A 22691-nucleotide genomic window follows, 5' to 3' on the forward strand; every position below is an offset into this window, starting at 1 on the left:
TGTGTCTGCACAAATGGTTAAAAACCGACTCCATGAGGGTGGTATGAGGGCCCGACGTCCACAGATGGGGGTTGTGCTCACAGCCCAACACCGTGCAGGATGCTTGGCATTTGCCACAGAACACCAGGATTCGCAAAGTCGCTACTGACGCCCTGTGCTCTTCACAGATGAAAGAAGGTTCACACTGAGCACATGTGACAGACATGACAGAGTCTGGAGACGCTATGGAGAGCGATCTGCTGCCTACCACATCCTTCAGCATGACCGGTTTGGCAGTGGGTCAGTAATGGTGTGGGGTGGCATTTCTTTGGAGGGCCGCACAACCCTCCATGTGCTCGCCAGAGGTAGCCTGACTGCCATTAGGTACCGAGATGAGATCCTCAGACCCCTTGTGAAACCATATGCTGGTGCGGTTGGCCCTGGGTTCCTCCTAATGCAGGACAATGCCAGACCTCATGTGGCTGGATTGTGTCAGCAGTCCCTGCAAGATGAAGCCATTAAAGCTATGGACTGGCCCACCCGTTCTCCAGACCTGAATCCGATTGAGCACATCTGGGACATCATGTCTCGCTCCATCCACCAAAGTCACATTGCACCACAGACTGTCCAGGAGTTGGCGGAAGCTTTAGTCCAGGTCTGGGAGGAGATCCCACAGGAGACCATCCGCAACCTCATCAGGAGCATGCCCAGGCGTTGTAGGGAGGTCATACAGGCACGTGGAGGCCACACACAATACTGAGCCTCATTTTGACTTGTTTTAAGGACATTACATCAAAGTTGGATCAGCCTGTAGTGTGTTTTTCCACTTTAATTTTGGGGGTGACTCCAAATCCAGGTTAATAAATTTGATTTCCATTGATGATTTTTGTGTGATTTTGTTGTCAGCACATTCAACTTTGTACAGAACAAAGTATTCAATGAGAATATTTCATTCATTCAGATCTAGGATGTGTTATTTGAGTGTTCCCTTTATTTTTTGGAGCAGTGTATATATAGTGGTAGATCGGCTCACTCGGCTGCACATAGAGGTAGACACAGGAAAATGGTCTCTTTAAATCTTCTGCTGGGTTTATTAAGAGTGCTGCATAAAAGGCTGGAATTTTATCCTCTGACCTCCTCCCTCTCTGCAGGTGTTTAACTACCCTAGCACTAAAGATTCTAATAAATTAATTACCCTAGCATTAACCCCTTATCACTTTGTGTGCTGGAACATTTTCCCAATGTTTATATTACCGGAGCTAACAATCTCAGTGCTACATATCTTCAGTACTTTGCCAGTGACTTTGTCACACATCCCCCTCCCCCCCCAGCCCAAAGTCGTAGGGTTTGGCTCTTTCAGTCAGCAATCAAGGGAGTCTAAACAAGGAATTTGCGTTACTCTGCAGCTTGCCAGGCCTTTATTCCACATGAAAGATGAAGACTTGTAGCCCTGAGCTTCAAACTCTTAGAACGCCATCTCTGCTTCAGGAGACCATTTGCCCATTGACGACTTCATGCTCTTAAGAAGGTTGGTCAGGGGTGCAGCAATCATGGTGAAAGTTAAGATACACTACTGATAGTATCCCACCATTCCCAGAAATCTCCGAACCTGTTGCTTGGTGACTGGTTTCGGACAATTTTGGACGGCCTTCACCTTATTCATTTGCGGCTTTTCTTTGCTTCTCCCAACGATGTAGCCCAGGTATTTTCCCTTATTCTTCCCGATGGCACACTTCTTTGGGTTTCTGGTGAACCCCCCTTTCCTCAGTGCATTCAGCACGGTCTGGACCTTCTGCAGATGACTTACCCAATCCGAGCTGAATATCACAATATAGTCGAGGTAAGCTGCGGCGTACCTTTTGTGAAGGGCTAAAAGCCGGTCTATGGCCCTCTGGAAGGTAGCCTGGTCTATTTGTAGCCCGTGTTATGCTGGAAGCAACCGTCAGATATAAAAGAGGCCATCGTCTTCTTGGCACTTTGAGAGAGGAGAATTTGCCAGCAACCTTTAGTTTTGTCCAGGCAGGTGATGTATCTGGCTGACCCAAGCTTCTCTAGGAGTTCATCTTCACGGGGTATCTGATATGCGTCAAATTTAGCCCCTCCTTTGAAATCACCTTGCAGCAGGCTTCGGGAATTCTACACAGCTTTTTGTTCACCTGTACATGTGATTCCGTCAGGATTCCATGTTCATCAACCTTTGTACGTCTTGGCAACTCTAAAAACAGGTCTCTGTTCTGCTGAACAGTTCTCGGCACTGTTTCTTCTGGGCTGGTCACAGTGTCTCTGCCACGATGACACCCTTAGTGTCCCTTTCTGGTCTGTCCAGCCAACATGGAGTTTCACCATAGTTTCGCTTTGGTCCTGCCTTGATGGATAGTGACATGAGAGGATTTTGAAAGGGAGAGGTGGTAGCAGTTAACTGGCGCCAGGACTTGCATATTTTAGGATTTCACTGTGACATCTGGGCCATTAGTACCTCCGCCTGACCCGTTCTTGAGTTTTGTCCACCCCCAGCTGGCAAGCCAAGACATGTGAATGGGCCCTGTCTAACAGCCTTTTTCTATAGGGTTCTGATACCAACAATTGCTCCACTATCTCATCCCTCACCTTAGTAACCCAGTACAATCAGTCCCCACTCAACATGAAATAGGGAAAAATGGCCTCAGTCACTGACTCCTGTGCTATGCCGTTCATGACTGACTGTCACCTCATTGAACACTTCTTTTAGAGATAGGTCCCTATGTTGAGTGAACCCAAATTTTTCTCTGGTCACCCCTATCTCAGGAATGTCCGCCTCAGGGGATAATACTTTCTCCTCTTCTTCCATGACACAGAAGGGAAACCCATCAGACTTTGGGGTTACCCAAGCAATTTAGGTCTCCGCCCCTCCCCCACAAGTCCCAAAACAACACAAAGTCCCGGCCTATGCTAACTGGGTGCAACAAATCCGGAACCACACCGACCTCATGGAACTCAGTACCTCGGGCAGTTTCAATGACCACTCTGGCCACCGGATAGTCTTTAGCACCCCGTGAATGCAGTGGATGTCAACATTCTTTCCAGGGATCAATTGGAGAGGGAGTGTGGCCCTCACAATGGTCACCAAACTCCCTGAGTCTAGTAGTCCAGTCATTTGCCGGCCATTCACATTTACAGGACAAGCTTGGGGCCCCTTGCCGTGTGGACAGGCCACACTGCAAGCTGGATATGCGTAGAATGAACACCGATGTCCCATGCTACAGTCCATTTGCTCGGTGGTCAGGGAACAATGGGCCAGTATATGACCTGGGCTGTGACATCTCCAGCAAATTACATCCCCCGATGAGGGCCTTGGCATGACCTCTGCCGCCTCCTTGGACTTTGGATGCCCCACCCCCTTTTTAACCTCTGCCCCTCAGTATGGAATGGGTTGCCTCCCCACGGATCCGTCAACCCCGATACCTTTCGACCAAGTCATCGGTGTTCCGTGGTACTCTCTGGGCAACCCAAGCCTGCATCAAGGTCGGAAGGGAGTACACGAACCGGTCCATTACAACTCGCTCCACCATCTGCGCTGGGGTAGAGGCCACAGGCTGTAACCATTTTTGGATCAGGTACAGCAGATCAAACATTTGGGAGGAAGGGGGTTTGTCCCGGTGATATGCCCAGCAGTGGACCCATTGTGCCCTGACCGACATGGTCAACCCTAAGCAAGCCAAAACTTCTGCTTTCAATTTTTCATATTCTTTGGCGTCCTGTAAGGCTAAATCATAGTAGGCCTTTTGTGGCTCCCCCGCCAGAACTTCCACCCACAGCTCTGACGGGAATTTCTCTCTATCGGTGACCCTTTCATAAATGGTTAAAAAGGCCTCTATGTCATCACTCGGGGTCATCTTCTGCAAGGCTCTTCTCACTGCCTTCTGGACAGAGAAATCATCAGTTGACATTGGGGTTGGAGCTGCCGCTGTGCCGTGAACCGCCTCTGTGAGCACATAAATCGGGGTGCGGCTGTCGTCTGTTCTGTTGCTGGTACTGTTGCTGATCTGATCGCCATTCCATCTTTACAGCCGCCTTCACCCAGGACATGCAGTCTGCCCACAGCCGTCACACTTGCTTCCTGGGGATCTTGCCTGCACTTCTAACACCAACTGTGGTAGATCAGCTCACTTGGTTGTACATAGAGGTAGACACAGGAAAACTGTCTCTTAAAATCTTCTGCTGGATTTATTAACCCCTTAATAACATCTGACGTACTAATACGCGTCTGTGCCCTGGGACTTGAGAGCCAGACCCGTATTAGTAAGTCATCGCGATCGCGCGCGCACACAGGCTGTGCGGGCGCGATCGCCGCCGGGTGTCAGCTGATTGTCACAGCTGACACCCGGTACTATGTGCAGGGAGCGGTCCTGCACCGCTCCCAGCACATTAACCCCCGCGATGCTGCGATCGAAGTCGATCGCGGCATTGCGGGGGCAAGGGGAGGTGATCGGCGATACTCACCTCCTCTTCCGGCTTCCAGCGCAGTCTGCAAAGGCTTCCCGGGTGTTGCCATGACTACCCGATGTCGTCATGACAACATCCGGGTCACCAGAGAGCAGGAAGATTGCTTGGACATGCGCAGTGCATCTCCAAGCAATCTTCACACTGTGCACTTCTGACAGCCTTCATGGCATAGGGATGGTGCTCCATTCCTGTGCCATGCAGGCGATCAGAAAAAAAAAAGTGAAAGTCCCAGAGTGGGACAAAGTAATAAAGTGTATAAACTATGTGAAAGTGGGAAAAAAAAAAAAAATGTGCAAAAATATTATAAAAAAATAAAAAAAATAATACACCAAAAATAAAAATATAATGTACCCATCAATAAATATTATAAAAAAAATAAAAAAAAAACAATAAAAGTACACATATTTGGTATCGCCGCGTCCAGAACAACCTGACCTATAAAACTGTCCCACTAGTTAACCCCTTCAGTGAACACGGTATAAAAAAAAAAAAAAAAAAAAAAAAAACGAAGCAAAAAACAATGCTTTATCACCATACCGCCAAACAAAAAGTGGAATAACACGCGATCAAAAAGACGCATATAAATAAAAATGATACCGCTGAAAACGTCATCTCGTCCCGCAAAAAACAAGCCGCCATACAGCTCCATCAGCCAAAAAATAAAAAAGTTATAGCTCTCAGAATAAAGCGATACTAAAAAATATTTTTTTCTATAAAATAGCTTTTATTGTGTATAAGCGCCAAAACACAGAAAAATGATACAAATGTGGTACCGCTGTAAACGTACTGACCCGAAGAATAAAGCTACCTCATCAATTTTACCACACGCGGAACAGAATAAAAAAAAAAAAAAAAAAACAATTCCTGAATTGTTAGTTTTTGTTTATTCTGCCTCCCAAAAATCGGAATAGAAAGCGATCAAAAAATGTCACGTGCCTGAAAATGGCACCAATAACAACGTCAAGTCATCCCGCAAAAAAAGAGCCGTCACATGACTGTCTGCCAAAATCTGGAAAAATTATAGCTCTCAAAATATGGCGATGCAAAAACTAGATTTTACAAAAAATGCGTCTTTTAGTGTGCGACAGCTGTCAGTCATAAAAACCCCATATGATTCTGGCATTGCTGTAATCACACCGACCCGAAGAATAAAGTCATCTAATCACTTATACCGCACAAGGAACGGCGTCAAAAATAAACTCTTGGGTTAGGATTGGGCTAGGGTTAGGGCTGGGTTTGGGGCTAGGGTTGTGCTGGGGCTAGGGTTGTGCTGGGGCTAGGGTTGTGCTGGGGCTAGGGTTGTGCTGGGGCTAGGGTTGTGCTAGGGTTAGGGCTGGGGTTGGGATTTTTTTCAAAAGTAAGAAAAAAAGATGACGATATGGCGACTAGTGTTGAGAGCAAGTGCTCGCTACTTGAGTTTGCATCGGGTGCTCTGGTATGCATAAGTATCATGGGTATTTGAGTGACATGCTCGAGTCTCTGCCCCATATGCTTCGCGGCCAAAAAACTTTACGGGGATTGCCTGCCATGCACGAGCGATCCCCGCATGTTTTTTTTTGGGTGTCTAATAACCGTGAAACATGCGGAGCAGGGACTCGAGCATGTCACTCGAGCACACGCTGTACATGGTGCATACCTGAGTACCCGATGCAAACTCAAGTAGCGAGCACTTGCGCTCAAGAATAATGACAACTTATTCAATATGATGACCTAATGTAAACAAATTTTGTGCCGTACCTCTGGGTTCAAAATGTTCACTATACACCTTAATAAAATCCTTGAGGGGTATAGTTTCCAAAATGGGGACACTTGTGGGGGAGCTCCACTGTTTAGGCACATCATGGGCTCTCCAAACGCGACATGGTGTCCGCTAACAAATTGAATGGAAAATCGGCTCAAATTGTTAGCGGACGCCATGTTGCGTTTGGAGAGCCCCTGTGTGCCCAAACATTGGAGCTCCCCCACAAGTGACCACATTTTGGAAACTAGACCCCCCAAGGCACCTTTCTAGATGCATAGTGAGCACTTGGAACCCCCAGGTGCTTCACAAATTGATTCGTAATAATGAAAAAGTGAAAAAAAAAACACTTTTTCATTTTTATGAATCAATTTGTGAAGCACCTGGGGTTCCAAGTGCTCACTATGAATCTAGATAGGTGCCTTGGGGGGTCTAGTTTCCAAAATGGGGTCACTTGTGGGGGAGCTCCAATGTTTGGGCACGCAGGGACTCTCTAAATGCAACATGGTATCCGCTAACAAATTGAATGGAAAATCGGCTCAAATTGTTAGCGGACACCACATTGCGTTTGGAGAGCCCCTCTGTGCCCAAACTTTGGAGCTCCCCCACAAGTGACCCCATTTTGGAAACTAGACCCCCCAAGGCACCTTTCTAGATGCATAGTGAGCACTTGGAACCCCCAGGTGCTTCACAAATTGATTCGTAATAATGAAAAAGTGAAAAAAAAAACACTTTTTCATTTTTATGAATCAATTTGTGAAGCACCTGGGGTTCCAAGTGCTCACTATGAATCTAGATAGGTGCCTTGGCGGGTCTAGTTTCCAAAATGGGGTCACTTGTGGGGGAGCTCCAATGTTTGGGCACACAGGGACTCTCCAAATGCAACATGATATCCGCTAACAAATTGTCGGCTCAAATTGTTAGCGGATATCATGTTGCATTTGGAGAGTCCCTGTGTGCCCAAACATTGGAGCTCCCCCACAAGTGACCCCATTTTGGAAACTAGACCCGCCAAGGCACCTATCTAGATGCATAGTGAGCACTTGGAACCCCTAGGTGCTTCACAAATTGATTCATAAAAATGAAAAAGTGTTTTTTTTTTCACTTTTTCATCATTACGAATCAATTTGTGAAGCACCTTGGGGTTGCAACTGCTCACTATGCATCTAGATAGGTGCCTTGGGGGGTCTAGTTTCCAAAATGGGGTCACTTGTGGGGGAGCTCCAATGTTTGGGCACACAGGGGCTCTCTAAACGCAACATGGTGTCCGCTAATTATTCAAGCAAATTTTACAATCAAAAAGTCAAATGGCGCTCCTTCCCTTCCGAGCCCTACAGTGCGCCCAAACAGTGTTTTTTCCCCAAATATTGGGTATCTGCGTGCCCAGGGGAAATTGCACAACAAATTTTGCGGTCCATTTTTTCTTGTTACCCCTGTGAAAATAAAAAAAATTGGGTCTAAAGTAACATTTTTGTGAAAAAAGTTAAATGTTCATTTTTTTCTTCCACATTCAAAAAATTCCTATGAAGCACCTGAAGGGTTAAAGTTCTTGAATGTGGTTTTGAGCACCTTGAGGGGTGCAGTTTTTAGAATGGTGTCACTTTTGGGTATTTTCTGTCATAAAGACCTCTCAAAGTGACTTCAAATGTGATGTGGTCCCTAAAAAAATGGTTTTGTAAATTTTGTTGGAAAAATGAGAAATCGCTGGTCAACTTTTAACCCTTATAGCTCCCTAACAAAAAAAAAATTTTGGTTCCAAAATTGTGCTGATGTAAAGTAGACATGTGGGAAATGTTATTTATTAACTCTTTTGTGTGACATATCGCTCTGATTTCAGGGCTTAAAAATTAAAATTTTGAAAATTGCAAAATTTTCAAAATTTTCGCCAAATTTCCGTTTTTTTCACAAATAAACGCAAGTGATATCGAAGAAATTTTTCCACAATCATGAAGTACAATATGTCACGAAAAAACAATCTCAGAATCAGGGGGATCCGTTGAAGCGTTCCAGAGTAATTACCTCATAAAGTGACAGTGGTCAGAATTGTAAAAATTGGCCCGGTCATTAACGTGCAAACCACCCGCGGGGCTTAAGGGGTTAAGAGTGCTGCATAAACCACGACAATGTTAGCAAAAACAAACACGCCCTTCCTGGCCTAACAGGAAAAACAAAACAATGTATGACACATTCCTTGTTGCTATGGGTAACTGTCTGCTTCAGAAACAAAAACACAAGGTTTATCTTATCTTCACATGACAAAAACAGCTCCAGAGCTTTCACCTCCAGGCCCACCCCACCAAATGCTCTAAAAGACTAGAAATTTATCCTCTGACCTCCTCCCTCTTTGCAGGTGTTTAATTACCCTAGCACTAAAGATGGCTGATTAACCCCTTATCACTTTGTGTGCTGGAAAATGTTGTATATATAGTGTGTATATATACTGTGACACACTACATACATTTTTAAATATTGGAGGCATAGATACATATTATATTCAGGGGGCACAGTGTATTTTTGTGTTAATATTCAGAGGGTATGAGAATATATATATATATATATATATATATATATATATATATATATATATATATATATAAAATATAGATATATATATATATATATATATATATATATATATATATAAAATATAGATATATATATATATATATATATATATATATATATATATATATATATATATATATATATATATATATATATATATATATAGATAGATCTCTATATTTTACACACACACAGTACAGGCATGTTGCCCATCTTAGTAGGCATTGTGTTCATTTCAGTCTTTTAATTCAAACAGAATGCCTTATATATGCAAAGTATTTATCTGCTGCTAAGTTTTGATTTTTGGGAGCAGAGCTATTGAATAAGAGCGCAGTAATTAAGTTTTCTATACCTGGCAATAGCTGAGCACTTCTGTGAGTGTAGGCAGTTGTTCTCCAGCGTAAGACACATCTGATATGACGCTAGTCTGATGATGAAAGACAGTGCATTAGATTTGTTTCCATTCACAGTAAATCGAACACGTCAATAAAATAAAAATGAGTTAGGGTATGTGCACACGATGCAGAAATGAAGCAGAAAATTTCTGCATCATTACTGCATCTCTCTGGCAGAAAAAACGCATGCAGATTGTACATGCGTTTTCCTGCCAGGGACATGCGGATGTGAAGCGTTCTTCACTTGCATTTCCGCATGCGGATTGACAAGCGCTTTCCAAGCGATTTTAGCATCACTTGGAAAGTGCTTGACAACTTGGTCACACTATATAAATCCATGCAAACAGCATGGATTTATATAGTGTGACCGTATAAGAATGTTTAAAAATAAAAAAATAAAGCTATACTTACCCTCCGATGGCCCGGCGTGTGCTGCCGCGTTCGTTCCTGGCTGCCGGGATATCGCGAGACACTGCGCTGAAGGGCCTGCGGTCACATGACTGTGACGTCACTGAAGGTCCTTCAGTCTTGCACGCAAGCAGAGGGAAGGAGACCGGGGACCGTCAGAAGGTGAATATATCTGTATTTTTTATTTTATTCTTGTTTTTACAGCTTTTTAATGGTACCTGGGTGTGGAGGAGAGTCTCATCTTCTCCACACTCTGGTACCATCCGCACATTAGAACCCGCCAATAACGCAAGTACAAATGCAGTCTTGCGGAATTGGCGCATTCTAATGCAAGTCAATGGCGGCGAAAACGCAGCACTTCCGCAAAATTAATGGACATGCTGCGGATTTTTGAGCGCAGCATAAACGCTGCGGAAAAATCCGCAGCATGGGCACAGCACATGCGGATTATCATTGGGGAACATTGCTGCCCTTCTACCATGCATTTTTAATGTGTTTCCGCAGCTGCAGAAACGCATAAAAAACGCATCGTGTGCACACAGCCTTACAGGTAAAAAAATGTAGAGAACATATTCAATATTCTGTGAAAGAAAACAGATGTGTTATATGTTCTTCATCACTTAATCACGGAGACCCAATGTTAGATCTTGTGGGCTCACACTTTTCTTTGGGTTTCTCTATTAACATAAAATCTATAGCAATATCATGCAACCTTGGAGAGGTAGTCATGTACTGTAATAAGATAAATCCTGGACCACCCCTTTAAGATATTAACAATTGATAGTGGAAGGAATCCAGTCGGCACTATTGAAATATGTTGCAATAACGTCAAGGTATACAGTCTCAGATTGCCATAAATTAGAGTTTTTCATATGTGATACAGTTGCAAAAAATGAGTTCCTGTCTTTATTCTCTATCCATTGGATAAGTCATCAATATAAGATTGGTGGGGGTCCAACACCTGGCACCACACCAATCAACTGAAAACTGTTCCAGCAGCGGCCAAATATAAACATTATAGGGGATGCAACACAGCAATCCCACACACTGCCTATTGTAAGCCACTGCCTAATCTGCACTTTAGCTTCTATTCAAGAGATGGTTATTGGATCTCCAACTATTTCATATCGATGACCTATTCTACTGATAGGTTATTATTCAGTAAAGAAAACATGACCGCTGAATCAACACCTATAAAACTAAAATTATATGGCTGCATCTGTTTTTTTTTTTTTTAAAGAGAACCTGTCATCAAGTTGTTGGAATGTAAACTGAAAGCAGAATGATGTAGGGGCAGGAGACCCTGATTTATAATATCATTGTTTTATCTGCTGCAGATCTACCAGTGTAAATTCTGTATAATCCAGCCCCCAACAGTGATTGGCAGCTTTCTGCCCATGTACAGTGGACACAGAAAGCTGCCAATCAGTAGTGGGATTACACAGAGCAGGAGTACTACATGGCATGAAACAACTAGTCCTCTAATGATAATCTCTTGCTGATAAAACATTGATTTTATTGAAACTACAACAAGAAGCCCGGTAAGTGACATCAATGGAATCAGGGTCTCAGCCCCTACATCAAGCCGCTTTATCAGAGGCAGATTACAGGGAAACCCATTGTACTGTAAACTTCCCACATACATAGTGTTACTCATCTTTTCAAACTTCTTTCGCAGCATATCTAAATAACTTTCACAAGTCAAAAAGGCGTGCACTAAGGCGGACAAGTCTTGTAGGAATGTGGTTGTGCATGGCTGAAGTGGACATCTACCTACATGCCAGAGGCTTCAGGTCACACTGCGCTTGCCCAAAGTTGTGAGGTTCACACGCAGCAGCGAGATGCAAAGTCCTGGGAGGAGAGAGTGAGGCCAGACCAGGGATCTCAATCACACCTCAGAGGGCATGCTATCAGCAGACAGGAAAGACTGGTCTGCCCATAGTGCCTCCTTTTCGATTAGTCAAGGTCCTTTACAAATGCAGTAAAAAGTTTGAAAAGTCGAATATCTCTATATATTGTCAACTTTCCTCACATAATGGGGTTCTTAGTGGAAAATCCACAGCGCAATATAATAGTGGCAAAATAGATGAGATCTAAAGTAAATCCACACGCTACAGTAAATTTATGTGCAGTGTTTTTTATCCAGATTGGTTATAGATTTGTTGTGGATTTTTTTTCCCCTTAAGTTCAATGGGAAAGTCAAAATTGGTAGAAAACCTTAATTATTGTGGATTTTGCTGAGGATTACTTGTGGTTCAGCAGCAAAATTGGGGATAAATTTTTTCCCACAAAGTTTAAAGTAAAATAATAAAAAAAAAACAATATAATCACAAGCTGCAGCAGTTACATGGGATGAAACACCATTGCAGGAGGATGGATTGCACAGATAATGGAAGGTGATGAGACAATAAATCCACAGAAGCTCCAAAGGAGGCAACGTACATGTTCTGCAGCTGCCACATGGGAATCAGAAGTAATATCCACACAGTTTGGTGAAAATTTACATGTGGATTCTTGTAGAGTTGCTGAAGAAATTATCTGCAGCAATTCCACTACATGTAAACATACTGAGTCTGCAAATTTTTTTTTTTTTTTTTTTAACGGAAATGGAACCAAAATTATATATTCAGTCATCAGTTAACTTATTAAAGGGGCTTCTCAACTTTTATTTATTTTTTTTTTAAACAGCAGCAAATGGTAAAATAAAATACATAATCTCTTCTTTCCTTGGGCAATCCAGTGCTGAAGCTCCAGCAGTCTTACCAGTTTTTTTTTTATCTCCAGGCAATTGGCATGTAAATGCTGAAGCCAATAAGTGGTGAGGTATTTTTTGTTTTTTTATTTACTATGTCACTATTTATATTTTTAATAAAATTTAGTTTTCTTAGGCTTAATTAAGGATAACAATATGATAAACCTTCACATAAACAGGATTACAATGAAAAATAACACTTCTGTTAAAAGATGGAACAGATAATGAATACTTACACCATTGACCGTTAAGGGCCTTCATTGACATTCATTCTTAGGGAAGAGTCAGACGGCCACAAAACTCAGACGAGGATTGCAACGCAATGCTCAGACTGGCCATTGGCTCTCCTGACCAAAGCTCAACAGCATGTATTTCTATGCAGCTCAGGTCGGGAGAGCAGATGGCCAGTCCGAGCATTGCATTGCAAACCTTATCCGTGATATATGTGCCTGTCTGACTCTGCCTTAAATATGGTCAAACATTGAATGATAATTAGCTGAGCACAAATGATCATCAGCACATCCCTTTTGTAAACAGTCAGTTCTCAGCGTCTTCTTGTGTCACTTACCCCTTAAGCAATCTGTTTATCTGAGGAAGGTCTAGTAAAAGACCTAAACGTTATATCTATGTTTCACTGTGGATTGCAATTAAACACTTCTCTATATGAAAATACATCTTGGAGTGCCAAGTTCTTCATATATTTGAGTATGGATTGGGCCCCTACTTGTGCACCTTTTAGCTGGAGTGCCCAATTCTATTATACAACCCCTGGCAAAAATTATGGAATCACCGGGCTCGGAGGATGTTCATTCAGTTGTTTAAAGTTGTTGAAAAAAAGCAGATCACAGACATGGCACAAAACTAAAGTCATTTAAAATGGCAACTTTAGGGCTTTAAGAAACACTAAAAGAAATCAAGAAAAAAATGTGGTACTCAGTAATGGTAATTTTTTTCAGACCAAGCAGAGGGAAAAAATTATGGAATCACTCAATTCTGAGGAAAAAATTATGGAATCATGAAAAAGAAACACACAAAAGAACACTCCAATACATCACTAGTATTTTGTTGCTCCACTTCTGGCTTTAATAACAGCTTGCAGCCTCTGAGGCATGGACTTAATGAGTGACAAACAGTACTCTTCATCAATCTGGCTCCAACTTTCTCTGATTGCTGTTGCCAGATCAGCTTTGCAGGTTGGATCCTTGTCATGGACCATTTTCTTCAACTTCCACCAAAGATTTTCAATTGGATTGAGATCCGGACTACTTGCAGGCCACGACATTGACCTTATGTGTCTTCTTTCAAGGAATGTTTTCACAGTTTTTGCTCTATGGCAGGATTCATTATCTTGAAAAATGATGTCATCATCCCCAAACATCCTTTCAATTGATGGGATAAGAAAACTCTCCAAAATATCAATGTAAACTTGGGCATTTATTGAAGATGTAATGACAGCTATCTCCCCAGTGCCTTTACCTGACATGCTGCCCCATATCATCACTGACTGTGGAAATTTGCATGTTCTCTTCATGCAGTCATCTTTATAAATCTCATTGGAACGGCACCAAACAAAAGTTCCAGCATCATCACCTTGCCCAATGCAGATTCGCGATTCATCACTGAATATGACTTTCATCCAGTCATCCACAGTCCACGATGGCTTTTCCTTAGCCCATTGTAACCTTGTTTTTTTCTGTTTAGGTGTTAATGATGGCTTTTGTTTAGCTTTTATGTATGTAAATCCCATTTTAGACGGTTTCTTACAGTTCGGTCACAGACATTGACTCCAGTTTCCTCCCATTCGTTCATCATTTGTTTTGTTGTGCATTTCCTGTTTTGGAGACATATTGCTTTAAGTTTCCGGTCTTGACGCTTTGATGTCTTCCTTGGTCTACCAGTATGTTTGCCTTTAACAACCTTCCCATGTTGTTTGTATCTGATCCAGATTTTAGACACAGCTGACTGTGAACAACCAACATCTTTTGCAACATTGCGTGATGATTTACTTTCTTTTAAGAGTTTGATAATCCTCTCCTTTGTTTCAATTGACATCTCTCGTGTTGGAGCCATGATTCATGTCAGTCCACTTGGTGCAACAGCTCTCCAAGGTGTGATCATTCCTTTTTAGATGCAGACTAACGAGCAGATCTAATTAGATGCAGGTGTTAGATTTGGAAATGAAAATTTACAGGGTGATTCCATAATTTTTTCCTCAGAATTGAGTGATTCCATATTTTTTTTCCCTCTGCTTGGTCTGAAAAAAATTACCCTTACTGAGTACCACTTTTTTTTCTTGATTTCTTTTAGTGTTTCTTAAAGCCATAAAGTTGCCATTTTAAATGACTTTAGTTTTGTGCCATGTCTGTGAACTGCTTTTTTTCAACAACATTAAACAACTGAATGAATATCCTCCGAGTCCGGTGATTCCATAATTTTTGCCAGGGGTTGTACATGAAGGTGGACTGGGAAAATAGAAATGATATCAAATCACTTTCACCCAAATATTTCCATGACCATTAAAGAGAAAATATAAGACCACTTACATTCTCATATTCTGCCTCATAATCATACTCTAAATTGTTAATCTCTTCATATTCTTCACCCTGCACAGACATCTGCATGTGTAAAAACAAAAGCAAAGGGACTATGTTAAAAATGGTAAGCATTCCAAAAATAAAGAGCTAAAGTAAAACACAAATGTGTTCAGAATGTTGAATGAGCTTTCCTGTATGTCCAGATTGCAAGTTTACAGCAATCGGGTTTACAGTTACTTCCCAGGAATGGTATGGGCACAGGAGTTGTGCTCGTGCCATCCACAGCAGGTAATGGCTGTTCTACACAGCTAAGCTCCTGTTGCATGTGCTGTGACTGGAGCCAGCTCAAATTCCAGCACTTTAACTCCTCACAAGCCATTTCAATAGTCACGCTTCCTCTGTCAGCCTTTTGGCAACCCCGCAGCACCATCGCAGGGTGCTAATGGCTTGCTATGATAACCGCAAGCCTAATAACAGCCTTTGTATCTGCTATGTACCTCAGCTGGAGTCTATTATGCTACCTGTCAATGTGGCAGGCCAGGTAATGCATTGCATAAATAGAATAGTGTATTATCAATTGGACTTTGACCACATGTTCAAGTAACCTTGTGGGACTAGCAAGCATTGATTAAAAAAAAAAAGTTTTAAAAGGAATCTGTTGCCCACAAAAAAGCTATTTACTTGTAGATATATTGGCAATCTGTAGGTAAATGGTGTTTTAAACATGTTAGGCGGGTTACTGGAAGAACAGCTACAGGGAGACAATTAAGTTGTAGTCTCCATGTAGCAGCTTGCTTCCAGTTATCAGGGTGCTGCAGGGGGCTGTAATAATCACTGCTCACTGCATGGTCTAGTCTATGCGCTGGTTTACTGTAGATTACCACTATATCTGCAGGTTAAAAAGTGTTTTTTTTTAGGTGACTGGTTTAAAAAAAAAAAAAAATCTATTTTTTTTTTTAATAATAAAAAAACAAAAATCACAGTTTTAATAATATAATGGTTTATTTGTGTGGGGAAAAACATGTATGGTATCACAGCAGTAAAAATATATTATTTATCCCAAACAGTGATCGTAAAACAACAACTATGCATTAACTGTTGTTTTCGCTCATATCGCCTCTCAAACATGAAAGAGAACGTAACCAAACAGTTGAATGCATACCAAAATGTTACCAATAAAAAACAAAAATCTTTACGCAAAAGAATAAATAAGCTCTTATGCAGCTCAACAGAAAAAGTTATGGCTCTCAAAATAAGACGACGACCCAAATAGAAAAAAAAATCTTGTTTAGTTATTATCTAATGCAAAAGTAGTCAAGTATATATGTGTGTGTATATACAGTTAGGTCCAGAAATATTTGGATAGTGACACAAATTGTGGCATTAAAGCGGTTTACCAAAACATATTCAAGGTACAGTTATATAATCAATATGGGCTTAAAGTGCAGACTCTCAGCTATAATTTGAGGGTATTCACATCCTAACTGAAGTAAGGGTTTAGAAATTACAGCTCTTTAATACGTAGCTACCTATTTTTCAAGGGACTAAAAGTAACTGGACAATTTTCTCAAAAGCTCTTTATGGGCAGCATGGGCGCACTGGTGAGCTTGAAACTACAAAAAGACCTGGACATCTATAGTAGACAACAGTGGTGGATGATCGCAGAATCCTTTCCATGCTGAAGAAAAACCCTTCACAACATTCACCCAAGTGAAGAACACTCTCCAGGAAGCAGATGTCTCAGTATCTAAGTCTGCCATAAAAAGAAATCTTCATGAGAACAAATACAGAGGGTTCATCAGAAGGTGAAAACCATTAATCAGCCTTACAAATAGAAAAGCCAGATTAGACTTTGCCAAGAAAACATGTAAAGAAACAGGTCCAGTTCTGGAAAAGCATTCTTTGGACAGATGAAACTAAGATCAACCTGTACCAGAATGATGGGAAGAGGAAAGTATGGAGAAGGCTTGGAACGGCTCAAGCACACCACATCCTATGTAAAACATGGTGGAGGCAGTGTGATAGCATGGGCATGCATGGTTTCCAATGGCACTGAATCACTAGTGTTTATTGTTGATGTGAGTGAAGACAGAAGCAGCAGGATGAATTCTGAAGTGTACAGGGCGATACTTTCTGCTCAGATTCAACCAAATGAAGCACGGTGGATTGGACATCACTTCGCAGTACAGATGGACAATGACCCAAAACAGACTGAGAAAGCAACCCAGGAGTTTAAGGCGAAGAAGTGGAATATTCTGCAATGGCCGAGTCAATCACCAGATCTCAATCCCATCGAGCAGCATTTCACATGGTTAAGGCTACATTCACACATCATGTTTTTTTCAGCATTTTTTTATGCAGTTTTTATGCAAATTTTCAGCCGGCTTTTGCAGTATCAGCACAGTCTATGAGAAACCAGAATTCTCTGTTCACACATCATGTTTTTTCTTGTTCAGGATTTTGTACCTTGCATGGTTTTTGAAAAATAACGAATATGACATCTTTCAGCATTTTTTCACCCATAGGAAGTAAAGAGTGGTGAAAAAAAACGCTGAAAAAACGCATCAACATTTGTATCAGCGTTTTTTCCCATTTCTTTCAGTGTTTTTGATGCTAAAATACAACAGGGTTCTTTTTTTCACAGAACTTTATGTACATACATAACCAAAAACAGAAGGACCGTGAAAAAAAGCTGAAAAACGCACCAAAACTGCAAGAAAAATCCTGAACAAAATGCTCTTGAAGATCAAGTTTTGCTGCAGAAAATTGACGCAAAAAAAAACCATGTGTGAACCTAGCCATAGACAAAACTTAAGGCAAAAAGACCCACAAACAAGCAACAACTGGCATCAGCTGCAGTAAAGGCCTGGCAAACTATCACAAAGGAGGAAACCCAGCGTTTCGTGACGTCCATGGTTCCAAGACTTTAGGCCGTCATTACATGCAAAGGATTCTCTATAAAGTGTTAAAAATGAACATTCTGTTTATGGTAAAATTAATTTGTCCAATTACTTTTGAGTACACTTCAATTGCATCTCAGTTGTTTCATTTTAAATAAAAAAAAAAAAACAGTGATATGCAGAGCACAAATCACAGAGATAGTCAAAATATGTCTGGACCTAACTTTGTGTGTGTTTATATGTAATAAATATATATTGTACAAATTGGGCATCATTGTAATCATCGACTAGCAAAATAAAGTTACTATGTTAATTATACTGCACGACATTCTCTGCAAGGATATAATAAAAATATACTATATAAATTATAAAAAAAAAATTTTTTAATTTGAAAAAAGGTGATCAAAAAGTCGTAGGTACCCAAACAAGGTAGCAGTAAAACCTAGAGGTTGTCCAACAAGATGACAGGTTTACTGGCGAAATGTGCTTGGAGCTCTGTGTCCTGACCACTAGCACAGGGAGAGGACAATTAGGGGAATGGTAGGAATGCTGCTTGGCACACTATTTGTGATCAATAAAAACATTAGTGGTCAACCAAACTGTGCACCAGAGCTATGTAATAGGTGCATAAACTGTTCACAACAATCTTGTGCCTGAACATACACGTATATATTCATTGGCACTGCAATTCTACATATGTTTTTGGAGTTCCGAGCACAATCATTTATAATATTTTTTATAGTTTGTTTGCCCCTTAACCCCTTTACAGCCCATGACGTATTAATACGCGTCAGTGCCCTGGGCTTTAAGAGCCTGACCCGTATTAGTACGTCATCGCGATCGCGCGCGCACACAGGCTGTGCGGGCGCGATCACCGCTGGGTGTCAGCTGATTGTCACAGCTGACACCCGGTACTATGTGCAGGGAGTGGCCCCGCACCGCCCCGGGGATATTAACCCCCGCAATACTGCGATCGAAGTCGATCGCAGCATTGCGGTGGCAAGGGGAGGTGATCGGTATACTCACCTCTTCCGGCCTCCAGCGCTGTCTGCCGCGGCTTCCCGGGTGTTGCCATGACGACCCGATGTCGTCATGACAACATCCAGGTCACCAGGAACACTGTTTGGTCATGCGCAGTGCACGACCACACAATGTTCTCACTGTGCAGTGCTGACTGCCTGCATAGCACAGGGATGGTGCTCCATCCCTATGCTGTGCAGGCGATCAGAATAAAAAAAAGTTAAAGTCCCAGAGTGGGACAAAGTAAAAAAGTGTAAAAACTCTCAGAAAGTGAAAAAAAAAATAATCCACCAAAAATAAAAATATAATGTACCCATCAATAAATATTATTATGAAAAAAAAAGCAAACAAACAATAAAAGTACACATATTTGATATCGCCGCGTCCGGAACGACCTGACCTATAAAACTGTCCCACTAGTTAACCCCTTCAGTGAACACGGTAAAAAAAAAAAAAAAAAAAAAAAAAAAAGCAATAAACAATGCTTTATCATCATACCGCCAAACAAAAAATGGAATAACACGCGATCAAAAAGACGAATATAAATAAAAATGGTACTGCTGAAAACGTCATCTTGTCACGCAAAAAACAAGCTGCCATACAGCTCCATCATCCGAAAAATCAAAAAGTTCTAGCTCTCAGAATAAAGCAATGCAAAAAAATAATTTTTTCTATAAAATAGCTTTTATTGTGTAAAAGCGCCAAAACATAGAAAAACAATATAAATGTGGTACCGCTGTAAACGTACTGACCCAAAGAATAAAGCTACCTTATCAATTTTACCACATGCGGAACAGAATAAAAAAAACAAAAAACAATTCCTGAATTGTTGTTTTTTGTTTATTCTGCCTCCCAAAAATCGGAATAGAAAGCGATCAAAAAATGTCACATGCCTGAAAATGGCACCAATAAAAACATCAACTCATCCCGCAAAAAACAAGCCATCACATGACTCTGTCTGCCAAAATATGGAAAAATTATAGCTCTCAAAATATGGCGATGCAAAAACTAGATTTTACAAAAAATGCGTCTTTTAGTGTTTGACAGCTGTCAATCCTAAAAACCCGATATGATTCTGGTATCACTGTAATCGCACCGACCCGAAGAATAAAGTCGTCTAATCACTTATACCACACGAGGAACGGCGTAAAAAATAAACTCTCGGGTTAGGGTTGTGCTACGGTTAGGGTTGGGATTTTTTTCAAAAGTAAGAAAAAAAGATGACGATATGGCAACTAGTGTTGAGCGCAAGTGCTCGCTACTTGAGTTTGCATCGGGTGCTCTGGTATGCATTGAGTATCGTGGGTATTTGAGTGACATGCTCAAGTCTCCGCCCCATATGCTTTGCGGCCAAAAAAACTTTGCGGGGATTGCCTGCCATGCACGAGCGATCCCCGCATGTTTTTTTTTGGGTGTCTAATAACCGTGAAACATGCGGGCGGGGACTCGAGCATGTCACTCGAGCACACGCAGTACATGGTGCATACCCGAGTACCCGATGCAAACTCAAGTAGCGAGCACTTGCGCTCAAGACTAATGACAACTTATTCAATATGATGACCTAATGTTATGAAATTCTCTGTTGTACCTCTGGGTTCAAAATGTTCACTATACCCCTTGATAAAATCCTTGAGGGGTCTAGTTTCCAAAATGGGGTCACTTGTGGGGGGTTTCCACTGTTTAGGCACACAGGGGCTCTCCAAACGCGACATGGTGTCCGCTAACAAATTGAATGGAAAATCGGCTCAAATTGTTAGCGGACACCATGTTGCGTTTAGAGAGCCCTGTGTGCCTAAACATTGGAGCTCCCCCACAAGTGACCCCATTTTGGAAACTAGATCCCCCAAGGCACCCATCTAGATGCATAGTGAGCACTTGGAACCCCCAGGTGCTTCACAAATTGATTCGTAAAAATGAAAAAGTGGGGAAAAAAACACTTATTTTTACGGATTAATTTGTGAAGCACCTGGGGGTTCAAAATGCTCAACACCCATCTAGATAAGTTCCCAGGGGGTCTAGTTTCCAAAATGGGGTCACTTGTGGGGGGGGTTTCCACTGTTTAGGCACATCAGGGGCTCTCCAAACGCAACATGGCGTCCGCTAATTATTCAAGCAAATTTTACAATCGAAAATTCAAATGGCGCTCCTTCCCTTCCGAGCCCTGCCGTGCGCCCAAACAGTGGTTTTTCCCCACATATGGGGTATCTGCGTGCCCAGGGGAAATTGCACAACAAATTTTGGGGTCCATTTTTTCCTGTTACCCCTGCGAAAATAAAAAAAATTGGGTCTAAAGTAACATTTTTGTGAAAAAAGTTAAATGTTCATTTTTTTCTTCCACATTCCAAAAATTCCTGTGAAGCACCTGAAGGGTTAATAAACTTCTTGAATGTGGTTTTGAGCACCTTGAGGGGTGCAGTTTTTAGAATGGTGTCACTTTTGGGTATTTTCTGTCATAAAGACCTCTCAAAGTGACTTCAAATGTGATGTGGTCCCTAAAAAAATGGTTTTGTAAATTTTGTTGGAAAAATGAGAAATCGCTGGTCAACTTTTAACCCTTATAGCTCCATAACAAAAAAAAATTTTGGTTCCAAAATTGTGCTGATGTAAAGTAAATATGTGGGAAATGTTATTTATTAACTATTTTGTGTGACATATCTCTCTGATTTAAAGGCATAAAAATTCAAATTTTGAAAATTGCAAAATTTTCGCAAAATTTCCGTTTTTTTCACAAATAAATGCAAGTGATATCGAAGAAATTTTACCACAATCATGAAGTACAATATGTCACGAAAAAACAAACTCAGAATCAAGGGGGATCCGTTGAAGCGTTCCAGAGTAATTACCTCATAAAGTGACAGTGGTCAGAATTGTAAAAATTGGCCTGGTCATTAACGTGCAAACCACCTTGAGTTGTAAAGGGGTTAAAAATCGTATAGGCATCAGAATATGGTGACAAAATAGAAAAAAAAACTGAATTTAATTAAAAAGTCATCTCTGCAGAATAAAGTTAACATATCAAGTATACCTAACCGTGAATGTTGTGTTAAAAAAAAATATAGAGATTTGGTATGGTCATAATCATACAGACCTACAGAATAAAAATTAACACTTTATGTAGCACAGCAAATAACGTAAAATTTTAGATGCAAAATAACTGACTTTTTTCCCATAAACAGCTAATAAATGTTTAAGAACTTATATGTACATACATATAAGTTCTGGGGCGGCTGAGGGCCCCTGTTTCTAGCCTCGGAGGGGGCCAATATTCATGGCCCCTTCCTAAGCTCTTAATATCAGTCCCCAACTGTCTGCATAGCCTATGCTAACTGTTAAAATAGAGGGACCCCACGCCAATTTTTTTTAAATAAAATCTTTATTTTAACAATCAATGACAAGTACAGTAACCAACACAGTCACTGTACTAATTATGTATGTAACTGACATCTTTCTATCTATTCTATGTGTGTTGTTCTATTCTTTATATTCTAAAATTGTCGGGTCCCGCTGTGATTTTACAGTACACCGGCTGATGAATTGCCGGCTTTTAAAGAGACGGGTGCGTGAAAATCGGACGGCACTCGCATGGTCTGAGTGCCTTGTGAGTTTTTTCCCCATTGACTTGCATTGGCAAGTCTCGTCCGAGATACTCGGCAAATTGCAGCATACTGTGATTTTTTTTCTCAGCCCAATTTCAACTGAGAAAAAAAAAATCGCAGTTGAGATGTCACTTATTAATTAACATTGGTCAGAGTGCAATCCGATTTTTTTATCAGATTACACTCGTCCGTTTTTCTCGCGAGTATGAGCCCTAAGACAGACCCCCATCTTATAAAAAATATTTTTTCCCATTTTCCACCCCAAGATTTGGAGTGTGTCTTATGATCCGGTGCGTCTTACAGTCCGAAAACTACTGTACAT

At 41.3% G+C, this 22691-nt stretch overlaps 1 protein-coding gene across 1 annotated transcript in view; it reads right to left on the bottom strand.

Annotated features, from left to right (window-relative positions):
- Positions 1-22691, bottom strand: part of BEND2 (BEN domain containing 2) — a 62625-nt gene that overhangs the window by 37695 nt on the left and 2239 nt on the right. Inside the window, exons 3-4 of the mRNA XM_073665381.1 lie at positions 14863-14934; positions 9117-9191 (exon numbers count right to left, since the gene is read on the bottom strand). Coding sequence (XP_073521482.1) covers positions 9117-9191; positions 14863-14934 — 147 coding nt within the window. The remainder of the gene's footprint in view (positions 1-9116; positions 9192-14862; positions 14935-22691) is intronic.

This window comes from Phyllobates terribilis, unplaced genomic scaffold (assembly GCF_046119375.1).
Source record: "Phyllobates terribilis strain yellow unplaced genomic scaffold, ASM4611937v1 Scaffold_2__4_contigs__length_985480577, whole genome shotgun sequence".
Taxonomy (NCBI): domain Eukaryota; kingdom Metazoa; phylum Chordata; class Amphibia; order Anura; family Dendrobatidae; genus Phyllobates; species Phyllobates terribilis.